This window comes from Saccoglossus kowalevskii, chromosome 6, assembly GCF_978046115.1.
Source record: "Saccoglossus kowalevskii chromosome 6, keSacKowa6.1, whole genome shotgun sequence".
NCBI lineage: Eukaryota > Metazoa > Hemichordata > Enteropneusta > Harrimaniidae > Saccoglossus > Saccoglossus kowalevskii.
Genome location: NC_140646.1, coordinates 17,740,254 through 17,758,353, shown reverse-complemented (window position 1 = coordinate 17,758,353; position 18,100 = coordinate 17,740,254). Strand labels below are relative to the sequence as shown.

General features: G+C 36.4%; 1 protein-coding gene and 1 long non-coding RNA gene across 2 annotated transcripts; both read left to right on the top strand.

Moving 5' to 3' along the window:
* The first annotated feature begins 1,051 nt into the window (after window positions 1-1,051).
* LOC146741838 (uncharacterized) lies at window positions 1,052-6,521 on the top strand. The gene is made up of 5 exons (XM_085500131.1): window positions 1,052-1,141; window positions 3,615-4,441; window positions 4,873-4,990; window positions 5,417-5,527; window positions 5,874-6,521. Exons 2-5 carry the CDS (start codon window positions 3,680-3,682, stop codon window positions 5,909-5,911), a joined length of 1,029 nt encoding a protein of 342 aa, XP_085356257.1. The 5' UTR covers window positions 1,052-1,141; window positions 3,615-3,679; the 3' UTR covers window positions 5,912-6,521.
* Window positions 6,522-10,467: 3,946 nt separating this feature from the next.
* On the top strand, window positions 10,468-12,639 carry LOC144345250 (uncharacterized). The gene is made up of 3 exons (XR_013419336.1): window positions 10,468-10,638; window positions 11,382-11,435; window positions 12,343-12,639. It is a non-coding gene; the product is annotated as an uncharacterized LOC144345250 (long non-coding RNA).
* Window positions 12,640-18,100: the final 5,461 nt, after the last annotated feature.

Here is an 18,100-nt window from a genome sequence, read left to right as displayed (position 1 = left end):
CTTCAGCCTAGTTATTAGAAACAATCTGGAAAAAATTTGGGCCCACCGTTGCCACATTAACAGCAAAATGTATAAAAAAAAAAAAAAAATGTATCTCCTCCTACAAATTTGGGATAAAACACCTCAGACATAGCTCATTCTACTGAGCTTGAGTGTGGGCACAAAATTACCATTTGAATTTTTGATATATTTTTTCATTACCGAGAAATTTGACCCCAAAGTTGGGGTAACTGTTCACCAGGAACTATAATCAACTGTAGTACGCAGTCTCTAAGAGCGCGCGGGGGGGGGGGGTATCGGCTGGTATCGAGTGTAAGAAATAGACAAGGGATGAAGGCTCCAGCCAGCTCACATTTTTTAAACTCGAAATGGAGTCAATTTGTGTAGTTTTCTTGATTTATTCTGCAGATATCGGTAAAATGTAGGCAAGGCTTTGGCGAAATTCGAAGGAGCAACTAATATTCTTCAACCTGGTATTTTTTTTAGATTTTATTTTTTATTTTTTTCGTCTGTTTTTTCGAGTTTAAAAAATGTGAGCTGGCTGGAGCCTTCATCCCTTGTCTATTTCTTACACTAGATACCAGCCGATACCCCCACCTCCCGCTCATAGAGACTGCGTACTACAGTTGATAGTTGATTATAGTTCCTGGGCTCCCTGTGCAGGAATGACTCTTCTGTGTGATTTTTTGGGCTGAGCCGATTTGGTTCAAACTTGGCAGACAAGTCACACCTTCACTCTAGTTAGGTTGTTAAATTTGAAAACAAATTCTGGCCCACCGTTTACATGGCAACAGCCAAACAACTTGTGGCTGCCGTTGCCCGAGCAACCTAAACTTTGCTGCGTTCCCGCGCTTTGTTCAGCCTCGTTCATTTGTCGCCGTGCTATGTACACGTGAAAGACGTCTTCTTCCGAATTGTACTACAGGTTATACTAAAAGGTACTGTAGTTTTGTTGTTTAGACTTGTTCCTGATTCTTTTGGTACTTCCATTCGTTTATTTATCTCACGGCAGTTTTTGGTGTTGTGCGCGCTCTGTACGAGGATCGAGGCAGTCGCCATGTTTCGCTTTCACTGGAAGCTAGTTTCACTGCATATAGTTTTCGTATTTTGCTGCCCAAGTATCGTTTATGCTGCCAACGAGGTAGGTAACGTTTGAGGAGTTACTAGAGAATTATTTGAGAAGACATTTGTTATGTTTAGACTAGTTTCGGAAGCCTTATCGATTTAGTTGATTTATCGTTGGCGTAGTACAGGTCGAGTGTCCGTCAGTCGTGTAGTTGAGTTGACACTCGTGTAGTTGAGTTGACACTCATCTGAAATTCTCAGTCGTTTTCTATACGATTATGCAAGTCACATTCCATGTACAGTTGGTAATTTATTTGTTTCAGTTCAGATTCATGTACAATTTTACCTACTATTATATTTTGTATATACTACATGTAGTACGATAGATTCGTTTAGTCTCGCCACTAGATGGCGCACTAATGCTGTAATGTCATTGCCTATCTATTTGCATAGTAGCGCTGGTGATACTCAAAATCACAAAACGGTTGGAAATAATAAATTTAACAGAAATACGCCCTAGCAATAAAAAAAGGTAACTTTAAAGACTGAATGTTTTTTTTTGCGAACTTCATATACGTGATTCGGTTTTAGTTATAAACCGACGTTATCTTCACGTTCATGTCCTACCACGACAACAGCCGAAACATGCTGCTTGCTTTTTGAGCGGAGCGGATCGCCAACCAGCCTACCGGCATGTTATAGTGTATATTATTTCTACAAATCACATATTTTGTCAACAATATATCGGAATAAATTATTGAACATTTCCGGGAATAGATATTAAAAAAGAAATTTGTAAAACAAACTTCCCGCAAATGGCTCAATGCTAAAAATTCCCGCCACATTTAAATTACGGGCGGTACAGAGTAAAATAGCAAATAGCCCCCTCACAGGTTCAATTAAATTTACACTTGTTTAGAGTCTTTGATGTCATTTTTGTTTTCCCAATTCCAGTACAGCGTAGAAATACTAGTAGTAGGTTCAGACTTTATTTTTGTGTTTATTTAATTATTGCAATGCCTTATTAATTCGTTAATTTACTGGTTATTTCTTGATAATTATGTAGTATAGTGTTTATTTCGTTATTTATTACTTATTATTATTATTATGTATTAGTTTATTTATTGTATTATAATTATTTAGTATTTACCTACTCATATTATCACAAGAGATTTTAATTTATTTAGTCATTTATTATTTACATCTTTTCATTGTGTCGTTTAGGGGGACCGCTTAGCACGACTCTACTTGGCGGATGAGAACAACGCTCAAACCGCCCAAAGTATTCTTTCGGAATGGCTGGTCGCTCACCCTTTTTGATTTTGTGGCTAGTTTGGTTTGTTTGGGCCATGTTTGGTTCATTTTAGTGTTCTTTGACTTGTTTAAGGGTAGTTTGGCTCGTTTTGGGTCGTTCCATGTTATACCAATTGCCAATGAAACGTCCCAAAATGAAAATAGGATTTGGTTTTCGTTGTTCACTTCAAAATCCTATTGTTGAAAACATAAAGGGTGGTGGTCGTCAGGCAGAGCGTGCTCGAATTTCATCTAAACAATGTATTTTACACGCGAAATATACGTCGCTATGAGTCCCAAATCTATCAAAAAACGTAGTTAATAATTCCATGAAATATTCGAACGTAAGCTATTATATGTTCAAAATCATATTTGAATCCAAGAACGTAATATCAAAGATTCGACACAGTTATTAATTTTAGAATTTGTCCTTGGTTGGAGGAATTATAACATTTATTGACGGCATAGGCTGCACCATTTGAGAAGACTACACTACAACACCACCATGCCTGCCGCTGAATATGCGTCATTAATTTGACACCACCTGCTCAAACCAAACTAGACTGCACGCATACCTGTGAACATCTGGGAGTAGTTGAGGTGCATGCTAGAAATGTAAAAACATTGGGAATATTGACATTTTAATTTTGTTGGCGCGCGCGCGCGCGCGCGGGGGGGGGGGGGTCCTCGCGTACGTATACAGGAGCTGGTAATATTATATCGGAGATCATAGTACAGTCTCTACAGATCGACTGTGACTCATCAATGTTACGTGTGCGTCAGTAACCACTGTTGTTTTATGACCAATATTGTACTATTGAAAGATCTAATGTCTAGTACGTTGGATCAACTATCATCCCTGATATTTACTGGGGTCACTTTGATAAAACATGCTGTATCACAACACATAATAACTTGCATGTCTTCTAAACATGTAGCAGGGTGTAACAGGATGTTCAGCGGACATACTTGACATATTTAGCGACCGCCATTATGAAATCTCCATATTGCACGTCTTCACGTGGGAATGGAAAATTGTTCATGCAGGTGGCGAATCATTGTCTTCATATTCAAATCATTGTTTTGGTAGATCTGATCAAAATCTTGGACCATGGGACTAAAATTAACTTTTTAACCCTACCATATTTACACCCATCAAATATTGATAACTTCATCTATTTCATATTTGACATAATTATCTCATCATTTAAATCACCTCTAATGAAAGTTCAACATGTTCTCTACCATTGTACAAGGCTTCATACAGAGAGAAATATAACGGCAGTCAAAGGCATTAACTGAAACAGCTAAAGCAAATAGTATGGGAACAAGTATGAGCAGCACTCAGGATAACAAACAAAGCCACCTACTCAGAGCTACAGAAAGAGAGTCATTGAATTGTCAACTGATTCAGCTGTTCTCGTTATTCAAATTTGGATTGCCTCCACGTTATATTTGTACTGCATACAGTAGAATGTTCAAGACTGGTTTAAACCTGAAGAGGTATGGCTTGGGCAACCAAGAGACATTCGCAAATAACCTAGATGACACCATCTTTGAAAAAACTAGATATCGTAAAACCAGTAAAGTAATTTGGGTGAAATTGAAGGACACTTATCGTTTGAGTAGAATTCCTGGTGAAAATGATAAAGATATTGAAAACCTCAGAGAAGAACTGATTATACTATTTCGGCGTCATCCAAAAGGTATTACATGGAACAAAATTGACAAGTTATACACTAAGGTTTTTCAGAATCAAGAAAACGTGCTTGAGCTGCAAAGGAATGCCACAACTGGTGTGATTACGCAGGAACAGCTCCTATTTTGCAGACAGAGTAATAATGAATTCGATGTATCCGGAGAGTTTGCCGTAACACGTTGTTGGACTAACATTCAGAAAGGGTATGCTATGCAGCATAAAAGACAGACCATTAAAGATCAATCTAGAACAACAGGACAAAGCTCGAATACAGGCAAAGCCACTAAATCGAGAACAAATTGTGCTGAAAAACCACCTGACAAATATAATGGAATAACATCAAAAAGAAAGAACAAAGAAGAAAAGATGTCAAGAAATAGGCAGGTAGGAAAGAAATCGCTAATATTTTGTATAAGAACTCAACTATAACATAGTGCTGTGTAATGTACACTGATAGTTATGTAACTACTATAATTGTGTGGTAGCAATGGCGGATTAATACTGACCATCTTTTTTCCAACTATTTATTCCTGCTAAAAAAACTAACAACAAGATCATTTTCTAGCTAGTTGTTTCCTATTTATAGTGTATGTTGTTTGACAGTCATTCACAGGAAATGTTATGCCATTGGTTCTTAGGTTGTTGATATTTTTTTCTTCTCTACATAGATTCGTGTTTGTCAATCGAGTTTAATTCAATTTAAAATCAAGATCAATTTCTAACTAGTTGTTTCCTATTTATAGTGTATGTTGTTTGATGATCATCAGGAAATTTTATGTCGTTCTTAAGTTGTTGATATTTTTTTCTCTACATAGATTCGTGTTTGTCAACCGAGTTTAATTCAATTTAAAATCCGTAAAGCACAAATACAGTTGAAGGGGTTTAAAGGTACATTGCTGATATCAAAATCACGACCATCTGTTGAAACACAAAGTGAGCAAAATTATCTCCCATTTTTATACATACACACATTATGTACACACTGTTTCATACCTTAGTCACCAAAATACGATTCAAATTACATAGAGGCTAAAGAATAGATAATGCTTGCAAGTACTGAATTGTGCTTATGTCATATGGCTATAGATTCGACAAGCTATAAGTGTAGCAGAGGGACATTGGTTTGCTGTATAATGTTTGGATATAATGTGACGGATGAATGGATGACTAATCGTATGACTATGTTGATGATACCCAATACATCTGACGGTTTTCAATAAGCCTTATTTAAACCAATCAATGTACGACTTAGAGGCCAGGACAGTAGAGACCAGTATGATACAATCTCCTGTAATGGTGCTTATCTAATATAACATGTTTTGCTAAATTCTGATTCTCGAAATTTGTCAAATTGTGTAGGTATCTGGTTGGGCAGCCGTTCAAGAGAAGACAAATTCTGGAAATCCCAACAGCACGATGAGGAAGATATTCTTACTAGACTATATTTGCAACCATTTGCCGGATCACAAAGTAAGCATTGTCGTGGTTTATTTAACAAAGTTCATGTTCGTTCGTGCCATATTTACTGTACAATCTGACCCATGTCTTTATAGAAACTACAAATATCACAATTTACTTGATTCACTACTGACATGTATGAATGCACACTTCCACTTGTCTGTCTTAGATTGAGAATGTAATTTAAATTTACTGGTTGATCAATATACTATATTATGGTGTTTTAAACATATGTTTCCATTGAATAAATATGCACAGAGCTACGTAACTAACTTTAGTTGAGAATTATCCACAAAACGAACCCGTGATTATCAATGTGCCTAGGATAACTAATAACCGTTTTAAATTGATTTTTCAGGATACAGAAAGACCACCAAAAAAGAAATAAGATATTGAGAAAGATATTTCAACGGAAATTGTCATTTTCATAAACAAATATAAATAATTTATTTTATAAATTGCATTACATGCAAACAGTAGATGAGAACATTTTCACCATGAGTTTAACCAATCAGAGCGACTATATAATTGGGCATCCCAGTGACGCTGGTTGATATTGTCATATGTCCTTTACTGAATATACTCCAAAAAGTTGTTTTTTTAGTATAATACGACTCATTTTATGAATACTTATTATCGTATGAACATAACATCGCCTAGTTACGTCAATATTGTGGTTTTTGAGAAATAATTACAGAGCTTGTATTTAGTTATCTAGTCCGTTAGATTGTAGCCTGTAGCTAAGACCTCTTATAACTGGACAGGTGTAATTTTATTCAATATTTAAACTGCAGATTATCGAAATTGCCTACTATGTATTAATAATGTATTGTCCGTTTGCTGTCTAATCCTTTGATTAATGTACTTGTACTTCAAATTAATGTCATTAAGTCTTGTAATGAAGAGTGTTTACACCAACATTTATGTTATTATTAATCATGACAAATGTTTGTTGTACATATTATCCTTTGAACATTAAACAATACCATGTGAATGACAAGGCAAACCGTCGAGCATTATTTCAGTTTAGCTATATAAACTGCACAGTACATTGTTATATGCATATATGTAAGCTATAAACACGTAATTATAATATTCATATGCAGGTAATTATTATGCATGTGTTATGTAGAATGCAATAAATACACCAGATGATAAAGAGCCCATTCAATAATGTTACGTATTTCACAATTCTTTGTGTGCAAACAATGCGTCCGTTATCCACATTTCAGTGTATGTGTTTATAATCTATATAGCAAATGGTCTAGTAGGTTGTTTACAACCCTGCAATATTGTTTGCCGTGTTGCTTTGCGTGACTAATTTTACTAACTCGAGCCTAGTTACCGAGTTTTACCCTTCAGTACGCCATGATCTAATGTGCATTCTGCATGCACTATATTTTGTATGCGGATTGACATCGAGGAGAGTTAATGTGCAGCGTGCACGTCGCAATATTGTAATTGATTACCGGGCTGCAATTATCGCCGTTTTCTACTTAACCTCCGTATACATACGCAACTTCATCGATCATAAGGTAGCGAGTTAACAATAGTTTGGATTGAGTGTTTTGTTTATGCGTCTTAAGCAGGGTTGGAACTCGTATATAATACTATATAATTTTTGGTAGTGTTTTTTTACACCATCATATCAATTCTAATATTATTCTTCCATAGCTTATATCGCGCCATTACTAACTGTAGTACACTACAACACCGCCATAACTACTGTAAAATATACAAAAGCGACAAACAATTTTAGCCAATTGTGGTAAAATGACGTAATAGGGAAATGTTGATTTAGTGAATCTCAGGCTCTTGCCATTGTTGATTTCCTGTTTTCACAATACTTGTCTGTCGCCTGCAAAAACAAAGGCGCGGTTATCACCTCCATAAAAGCAAAGAAAACTGTTAAGTGTAATTTGATTCTGTTCGCAATCATAAAAAAAAACTGATTCAACAGGGATTTGAAAAAGCGGTATCGTTGCTGCATTACATCCAGAACACTGATCTTTTATTGAGACTCAAGACATGTTTTACATTACGTCACACGTCGTGGAATATGCGTCAAAATTCCGCTTCCCATCTGCTAGAAGAATAACAAGACCTCGTGGAGCCTTGTAATTATCGAGATTGAAGACGCGTACTAGGCATAAGATGTTTCATTGTTATAATATTCATAATACAAAAACAGCACTAAGAGTTGTTTTAGAAAAGTTGGGATTCTGCGTTATGTACACTATTTGGTAATTCGTCTGGGTCACAATGTAGTGCTTAAAAATGGACTTTGAACGCCATTAAAGTTGTGTATACGTCAGAAACCCCCCAAACCTAGTACGTATACGTAATTCTGTCGTTTTATGGGAAGTATTATTCTATGGAAAGAAAATATGTCCCGTCAGTCTAGTTAACTACCATCTCTGATGTTTATTACGTCACATGTAGAATCCAAACACGTGACACCGTACATGTACTTACTTGCACCTTACTTGAGATATTTATTTGCCGCCATTATGAAATATTGCATGTTATTGTGCGGAAACAGAAAGTTGTTAATGAAAGTAAGAACAGCGCCCCAACCGCCAGTTGAAAGTATCCTTTCAGAATGGCTGGTCGCTCATCCTTTTTGATTTTGTGGCTAGTTTTGGTTTGTTTGGGCCGTATGTGGTTCATTTTAGTGTTTTTTGACTTGTTTAAGGGTAGTTTGGCTCGTTTTTGGTCGTTCCATGTTATAAAAATTGCCAATGAAACGTCCCAAAATGAAAATAGGATTTTGGTTCTCGTCGTTCACTTCGGTGGTCGTCCCGCAGCGCGTGCTCGAATTTCATGTAAACAAAAAAATGTATTTTACACGCGAAATATACGTCGCTATGAGTCCCATATCGAACAGGACGCGGAGCGACGACCACCGCCCTTTAATGCCGCCACCTAAATTGTGATTGCTTACCGCCAAGTAATCAGTCATGGACCGAAAACACGGTGTATCAAGTACGTTCAAATTATATTAGTTTATTTCCTACTATTGCCTGGGCACGTTTTTGTTTTGAAATTCGTCTATCAAAAAACGTAGTTAATATTTTCATGAAATATTCGAACTTAAGCTTGCATGTTAAACGTTCAAAATCATATTTGAATCCAAGAACGTGACATCAAAGATTCGACGCAGCTATTATTTTTAGAATTATGCTTACATATTTTTTATTTTTTGAATTATTGTACCCAGAATTAATGGAGCTGAAACTTGATTCCACGATCAATTGCAAAGTTCGTTCTTTGATGCAATGTAACTGAATGTATATTATGATAAGCTATCCATCTTGTTTTGAAGTTTCTGTGCACGAACATTAAAGCGGGGAGTCGTCACCTACGCATGCGTCAGATGCCCATAGTGTGTGATTGTTTACAAACGAGCGTCTACCCATGAGCCTTTGCGTTTTTAGCGTGTGTAGTTATCGTCGCTTGATACTCAATTGCCGCGCGTGCGCAGGTGACGACCCTCCCGCTTCAAGGTAATTATTTTTAACAACAAATTTTTGCTACTCGATAGTAATACTGTTGATTTCATAGTATTTTAACATGTATATGTTTATTAAGTCAACACATAGCATCTATTGAACTTTCAACAATCCTATTCAATCGATTGACCTGACGAATTAGATGACTGAATGATTGATTGACTGACTGCTCATTTTTCTGCCGTGAAAGAAACGTCGGGGATGAGGGAACTGTGACTCGCTTAGCTGGTGGATTCAGAAATTTGGTAAGGGGCGCGCTCTTATTGATAAGGCCGAAATAGACCTCCGGTTGGCTGGATTTGTCAATTTTTTTTGCGGCCTGAAGGGGGGCGCCTGGCAGTGATGACTGGGGATGACGCAATGAGATATATTGACCTTGAAAAACATATATAAGACTAAACTGATAACTAACTGAACAAATATTTGACTTGATCTACCACACCGGTGACAAAGACAATGTCCTTAACACATGGCTGATCTTATCTCATATTGATTAGCATGTACTTCCAGAAACATTGATGTGGTAAAAACAGAACTTACTGAGGTAATTAACCTGAGCCTGGTTATCGGACGTTATCTTCCAGCAGATCTTGCATGTCTCCATGTTATGTCCCACGGTCAGCTGGCATACACGTGATAATAAAATAAATGCGTCCAAGGCCGTCGATGATTGGCTCCTGAGTTGGATGACGATTTCGGTTTCAAAAACTCGGAAAGTGTTCAATGTTTTTTGTGTAATTAAGGTGTACCTATGAAAGAGATGTTTTTCACACAAAAACGACGGATTTGGCTGAATTTTGCAATCAGTTGCTCAAATGGAACGTTTTGCCTATGATAGTCTGTAATTGTTACTCTGATTTGTAGGAAACTGAAAAACCGATTATCAAATTGTGTCATACTCAATAGGGCTGTCCTCTTATAGTAAATACCGATAAATTGTTCGCATTTATTGTTTTAATGACTTTGAATATGACCTCTAACGTGTATTCGGCGTGCACTATATGTTGTACGCGGAGTGACAAACAGTAAGGTGGTATCGCGGCAGCTTGCACAGTCTAATCGTGTAATTGATTACCGGATCGTGTTTATCACCATATTAAACTTTACTTCCGTAAAATATGTCATCATAAACAACTACACCGATCCAGGCGTATGATTGTGTAGTTGCCTATTTACCTTTTATATTTGCCTTGCACCGATCATACGTGTTTTGTATTTGCACCTTGATAAGGGGTTCCAACCCATGTATAGATATATTATAAATAATGCACCATGTTTACAATTGCATACCACAATTCCAGGTAATGATGACACACATTGTCACGAGTTGCAAATTAAGTTAATATATTATTTGGCATCAACAGTGCAACAGGTAAGCACGTACACCAATGGCATTACTTTATGGTAGAAGATTACTGTAAGTGAAAACGTGTATTTTGTTCTTGGTTGGGGGAATTATAACATTTATTGACGGCATAGGTTGCACCGTTTGAGAAGACTACACTACAACACCGCCATGCCCGTCGTTGAATGTGCGTCATTAATCTGACACCACCTGCTCAAACCAAACTAGAATGCACGCATACCTGTGAACATCGGGGAGTAGTTCAGGTGCGTGCGAGAAATTTTAAAACATTAGTAATATTAACATTTTAATTTTGTTGGCGTGAGGGGGGGGGGGTCGCGTACGTATACAGGAGCTGGTAATATTATATCGGAGATCATAGTACAGTCTCTACAGATCGACTGTGGTCCATCAATGATACGTATGCGTTAGTAACCACTGTTATTTTATGACCAATATTGTACTATTGAATCATCTAATGTCTAGTACGTTGGATCAACTATCATCACCGATATTTACTGGGGTAACTTTGATAAAACATGCTCTATCACAACACGTAATAACTTACATGTCTTCTAAACATGTAGCAGGATGTAACATGATGTTCAGCGGACATACTTGACATATTTAGCGACCGCCATTATGAAATCTCCATATTGCACGTCTTCACGTGGGAATGGGAAAACTGTTCATGCAGGTGGCGAATCATTGTCCTCGTATTCAAATCATTGTTTTGGTAGATCTGGCCAAAATATTGTACCATGGGACTAAAATTAACTATATAAACCTACCATATTTACACCCATCAAATATTGATAACTTCATCTGTTACATATTTGTCATAATTGTCTCATCATTTGCATCACCTCTATATTGAAAGTTCAACATGTTTACTACCATTGTACATTTTTGGTTCCATTATAATTAACCACTTAGTTACAACAATGGATTATCTAGGGGGTGTTAGAAATAATATAATTATAGTAAAAATACGTTTTTGCTTATTTAGACAGAGTTGGCTACACACTGAAAATTCACCACTGCCAGGATAAGATAAAAAAAGGTAATCATCTTCTACGTTTTTTATTCAGTTTGTGAAGGGGTTTTCAAACTTGAATAGCTCCGAAAGTATGTGTCTGTGCAGGTTACGTTTTTCTGAAAAAAATCCTAGTTTTCCTAATTTTCGCTGAATATGAAGATAACTACGTTAACAGGTTACGCATATATTAAGTAGACCATAGTTTAAATGCGGAGGAGTTGTCACCTACGCATGCGTCAGATGACCATAGCGTGTCATTGTTTACAAATAAGCGCCTACCCATGAGCCTTTGCGTTCTTAGCATGTGTTATCGTCGCTTGGGATTCGCGCGCGCGCAGGTGACGACCCTCCCGCTTTAAATAAATGACGCGAAATCATAAAAATAAAATAAGAATGATACATGCATTGAATTTGTAATTATTTTAAAATCGACAAAACTACCGGAGGATAAAATGCCGTGTAACACATAGATGGCGTTGATATAGAAGCCGACATGCCTTGTCACATGGACTAATTTGAATATATATAAGCACATAATTTATTTGGGGTACAAAATTATTTAATCGAGATGATATCACAATAGTGACAGTAAACTACATGAATGTAGAAAGGTTGTGAAGTTGAAAGCCGATATATATATGGCCGAATTAATTATTCATACACGTGATTCCAAAATACTTATATTATTATCTGCCGGTCTATTGTATGTATAATATGAATTTTGTGTGAATATAGAGAAACATATAATCAGGTAGGCAGGTAGACAGACAGACGAATGCACAGACAGACGGGCCACCTGATTATCTCTCTTCCTGTATTCATATGAAGCGAACTATATGTGGTTGGTAAAGTTTGTTACACTGACATGACAAATATTTTGAAAAACATATATTTATTTTATAACAAAATATTGAACCTTATATTTTTGCAGATAACTGCAACCAAGAAGATCATTAATGAATGAAATTTAAATCCCTGATATCATAAATCAAAATAGTCGACGCACATTGGCAGCCATGCCGACAAAAACGGACCGTTTGAAATGTGAGATAAAAACACTGCTAAAGAAACAATCAGACAATAAGATTCACATATCCAATCTATCCAAATTCTATGCCGAGCAGTACGGCAAAAATCTGTGTGTAGAAGAATATGGAGTCAGAAATATTAATAGTTTGTTAAATCTCTGCTCTGACGTTGTTAGCATTACATCAAATAAAAAAACAAATGATACATGGGTACTTTTAAAAGAGCCTGCTGTAAAACCTAACAGACAGTCGAATGTACATTTAGTGTCATTTAAATCACCCGAAATAAGAGATGCAGCAGTTGAAAGAAAGATATTTAAATTTCGACTGATTCAGTTGTTTTCGCGGTTTAGTCGTGAGTTATCTCCATATTACATCAATATTGAATATAAAAGAATGTTTAAAGTTAATTTGACCCCGGAGAAGTATGGTTGGTGCGATACAAAGACATTACTGAATGAACTAGATGACGATATCTTTGAAAAGACCAGGGATCAAGAGACTGATGAAGTCAAATTGGTGAAATTGAAGAAGACGTATCGTTTGAGTAGAATTCATGTTGCTAATGAAAAAGACCTTGCCAACCTCAAAAAGGAACTGATTGTGATATTCCAGCGTCATCCCAATGGCATTATATGGAATCAAATCGGCAAATTATACTGTAAAGTTTTCCGGAAAACTCTGAACCCAAGAGCCTATGGGGTTTCTCATAAGGACGATTTGATTTTTACATTTTTCGAGATGTTTACACTAAGAGCACCGCGGCTTAACTGTCCAATAAGTGAATATCATGTTGAGTTGAATTTGTCCTACATAGAACAAGAAGACATACAAAAAGAATCAATGAAGAACCAACTGATCAGGTTGTTCTCGCTGTTCAGGTTTGGATTGCCTCAACATTACATCGCTATCGCTTACAATAGAATGTTCAAGACCAGTTTCACTCCAACGACATTTCTGAGAGAACTAGATGGAGGAATCTTTGAAAAATCTAGGGAACATGACAGATGTGATGAGCACTGGGTGAAATTGAAGGAGATGTATCAGTTGGGTAACATTGATGGTGTCCATGAAAAACGTCTTGCCATTCTTAAAGAAGAATTAATTGCACTATTCCAGCGTCATCCCCATGGTATTATTTGGAGACAAATTGAAAAGTTATACAATAATGCTTTTCAGAAAAAAATTACGCCAAGGATCTACGGTGTTTCGCATAAGGATGACTTAATTTATATATTTGTCAATATGTTTACACTGAGAGCACCATGGGCATGCTGTCCAATAAGTGAATACCATGTTGAGTTGAAAGCTTCATACAAAGAGAAATATAACGGCAGTCAAAGTGGTATGCCATTTAGCAGAGTGACACCAAATGTGTGGAAATCTACAGAATCTGTATTAAGCCAAATACACCAGGACAGACAAATAGATTTAAAAACAATGAAGGCTCAAACTGAAAATACAAATAATGCAGCTGGTGCTACTCCTGTATCACATCAATCAATGAAACAATCTAATATACAAAATCTCGGAAGTATGGAAGATAACCCCCAAACCAAACTCAAATTAAACCCTACTGCATTACCCAGCGTGAATGCAAATCATGAGAGTAAGTTGCAACAGTACAACGAGAGGATGATTGCAACATATGCTTGCAAGAAACAAATAAGTAAGAAGAGGCAAAATGATCCAGTAGCAAAACCAAAACTACCAAAAAAGGCATTAACTGAAGCAGCTAAAGCAAATAGTATGGGAACAAGTATGAGCAGCACTCAGGAAAACAAACAAAGCCACCTACTCAGAGCTACAGAAAGAGATTCATTGAATTGTCAACTGATTCAGCTGTTCTCGTTATTCAAATTTGGATTGCCTCCACGTTATATTTGTACTGCATACAGTAGAATGTTCAAGACTGGTTTAAACCTGAAGAGGTATGGCTTGGGCAACCAAGAGACATTCGCAAATAACCTAGATGACACCATCTTTGAAAAAACTAGATATCGTAAAACCAGTAAAGTAATTTGGGTGAAATTGAAAGACACGTATCGTTTGAGTAGAATTCCTGGTGTAAATGATAAAGATATTGAAAACCTCAGAGAAGAACTGATTATACTATTTCGGCGTCATCCAAAAGGTATTACATGGAACAAAATTGACAAGTTATACACTAAGGTTTTTCAGAATCAAGAAAAGGTGCTTGAGCTGCAAAGGAATGCCACAACTGGTGTGATTACACAGGAACAGCTCCTATTTTGCAGACAGAGTAATAATGAATTCGATGTATCCGGAGAGTTTGCCGTAACACGTTGTTGGACTAACATTCAGAAAGGGTATGCTATGCAGCATAAAAGACGGAGCATTAAAGATCAATCTAGAACAACAGGACAAAGCTCGAATACAGGCAAAGCCACTAAATCAAGAACAAATTGTGCTGAAAAGACACCTGACAAATATAATGGAATTACATCAAAAAGAAAGAACAAAGAAGGAAAGATGTCAAGAAATAGGCAGGTAGGAAAGAAATCGCTAATATTTTGTATAAGAACTCAACTATAACATAGTGCTGTGTAATGTACACTGATAGTTATGTAACTACTATAATTGTGTGGTAGCAATGGCGGATTAATACTGACCATCTTTTTTCCAACTATTTATTCCTGCTAAAAAAACTAACAACAAGATCATTTTCTAGCTAGTTGTTTCCTATTTATAGTGTATGTTGTTTGACAGTCATTCACAGGAAATGTTATGCCATTGGTTCTTAGGTTGTTGATATTTTTTTCTTCTCTACATAGATTCGTGTTTGTCAATCGAGTTTAATTCAATTTAAAATCCGTAAAGCACAAATACAGTTGAAAGGGTTTAATGGTACATCATTGATATCAAAATCATCTGTTGAAACACAAAGTGAGCAAAATTATCTCCCATTTTTATACATACACACATTATGTACACACTATTTCATACCTTAGTCACCAAAATACAATTCAAATTACATAGAGGCTAAAGAATAGATAATGCTTGCAAGTACTGAATTGTGCTTATGTCATATGGCTATAGATTCGACAAGCTATAAGTGTAGCAGAGGGACATTGGTTTGCTGTATAATGTTTGGATATAATGTGACGGATGAATGGATGACTAATCGTATGACTATGTTGATGATACCCAATACATCTGACAGTTTTCAAGAAGCCTTATTTAAACCAATCATTGTACGACTTAGAGGCCAGGACAGTAGAGACCAGTATGATACAATCTCCTGTAATGGTGTCTATCTAATATAACATGTTTTGTTTAATTCTGATTCTTAAAATTTGTCAAATTGTGTAGGTATCTGGTTGGGCAGCCGTTCAAGAGAAGACAAATTGTGGAAATCTCAACAGCACGATGAGGAAGAGATTCTTACTAGACTATATTTGCAACCATTTGCCGGATCACAAAGTAAGCATTGTCGTGGTTTATTTAACAAAGTTCATGTTCGTTCGTGCCATATTTACTGTACAATCTGACCCATGTCTTTATAGAAACTATACAAATATCAAAATTTACTTGATTCACTACTGACATGTATGAATGCACACTTCCACTTGTCTGTCTTAGATTGAGAATGTAATTTAAATTTACTGGTTGATCAATATACTATATTATGGTGTTTTAAACATGTTTCCATCGAATAAATATGCACAGCGCAACGTAACTAACTTTAGTTGAGAATTATCCACAAAACGAACCCGTGATTATCAACAGTGTAGGAAATTTGTCCAGATTACATACCAGACATCAGGGCTGGTAACTTTCAAAAGTTACAAGCCCTGCTAAAATGTTACCAGTCCCGCACATTTTTTTCAATTATTTTCGCACACACACACACACACAAATAAACACAAGTTGTATACAATATACTATGCACGGTTTATTTTAACAACAAAGTAGCTGTAGAGAACATGCATATTCAGAACATGATATATCAGATGTCTGTGTCACTGTTGCTCTCGGCTAGATCAGAAAAATCTGAACCATAGTCAGAATTTAATCCAGCTACCAAATGAGCATTACCATCTGTTACAGCCTCGGAATAGCTTGTCTAACCTGTCAACACTTTTACCATTCAACATTTCGATGATTCTATCAGCAGGAAGTTGCTTTGGTGGTGGGGCATTCTTTGCTTCGAATATCGATTTGGCTTGTTTATGACCAATTGACATTTCATGGCATGTAAGGGCATCATGTTTTAAGTTGGTACATCCCTTTCCGTACTTACGGAGTTTGTCTGGTATTTTGCGGTTTGATAACGGCCCGTAAATAGCCCGGCAGATACGGCAATACACCGTATGATTACCGGTGTCATCGGTGACCAGCCATTCTTTGAACATCGTCTTCCAGCTTGGAACTATTTTGCGAGTACGTTTTGACTGGTCATACTCCTTATTTGCCGCAATTCTATCGATGCTCGAATTCTGTTTCTTTGTTGGAGGGTCTATCCCCAAAAAACGATACATGTTGTACGCGAAATGAAAACTTTGTAAACAAACTACGCAACGATAGAACTGGTCAGGGGTCACCGGAAGTCTCACTGCACCATGGGAGATAGGACCTGACCCGAGGTCACGTACCTATTATTATGTTAATAAGTCAATGGATTCCGTGTTGTGGGTTGAGAATGCGTGTCGGCAAGTCGCGATGTGAGACGGCAATGCAATATTTTCATAGTTTTGGCTGATCACGTTTCTGTTTAAAATGTTTAGAGCACATATAAAGAATGGTAGCTTGTTTTTATTTTAATTTCGGCGGAAGAATGTGGTAACATGTTACCCGACCATCGGACAGGGAAGTTTGAAATTCAACCAGTCCGATACGAAAGTTACCCGTCTCGGGCGTGCGGACGGGCAGGAATTTCCTACACTGTTATCAATGTGCCTAGGATAACTAATAACCGTTTTAAATTGATTTTTCAGGATACAGAAAGACCATCAAAAAAGAAATAAGATATTGAGAAAGATATTTCAACGGAAATTGTCATTTTCATAAACAAATATAAATAATTTATTTTATAAATTGCATTACATGCAAACAGTAGATGAGAACATTTTCACCATGAGTTTAACCAATCAGAGCGACTATATAAATGGGCATCCCAGTGACGCTGGTTGATATTGACATATGTCCTTTACTGAATATACTCCAAAAAGTTTTTTTTTTTAGTATAATACGACTCATTTTATGAATACTTATTATCGTATGAACATAACATCGCCTAGTCATGTCAATATTGTTGTTTTTGAGAAATAATTACAGAGCTTGTATTTAGTTATCTAGTCCGTTAGATTGTAGCCTGTAGCTAAGACCTCTTATAACTGGACATATGTAATTTTATTCAATATTTAAACTGCAGATAATCGAAATTGCCTACTATGTATTAATAATGTATTGTCCGTTTGCTGTCTAATCCTTTGATTATTGTACTTGTACTTCGAATTAATGTCATTAAGTCTTGTAATGAAGAGTGTTTACACCAACATTTATGTTATTATTAATCATGACAAATGTTTGTTGTACATATTATCCTTTGAACATTAAACAATACCATGTGAATGACAAGGCAAACCGTCGAGCATTATTTCAGTTTAGCTATATAAACTGCACAGTACATTGTTATAT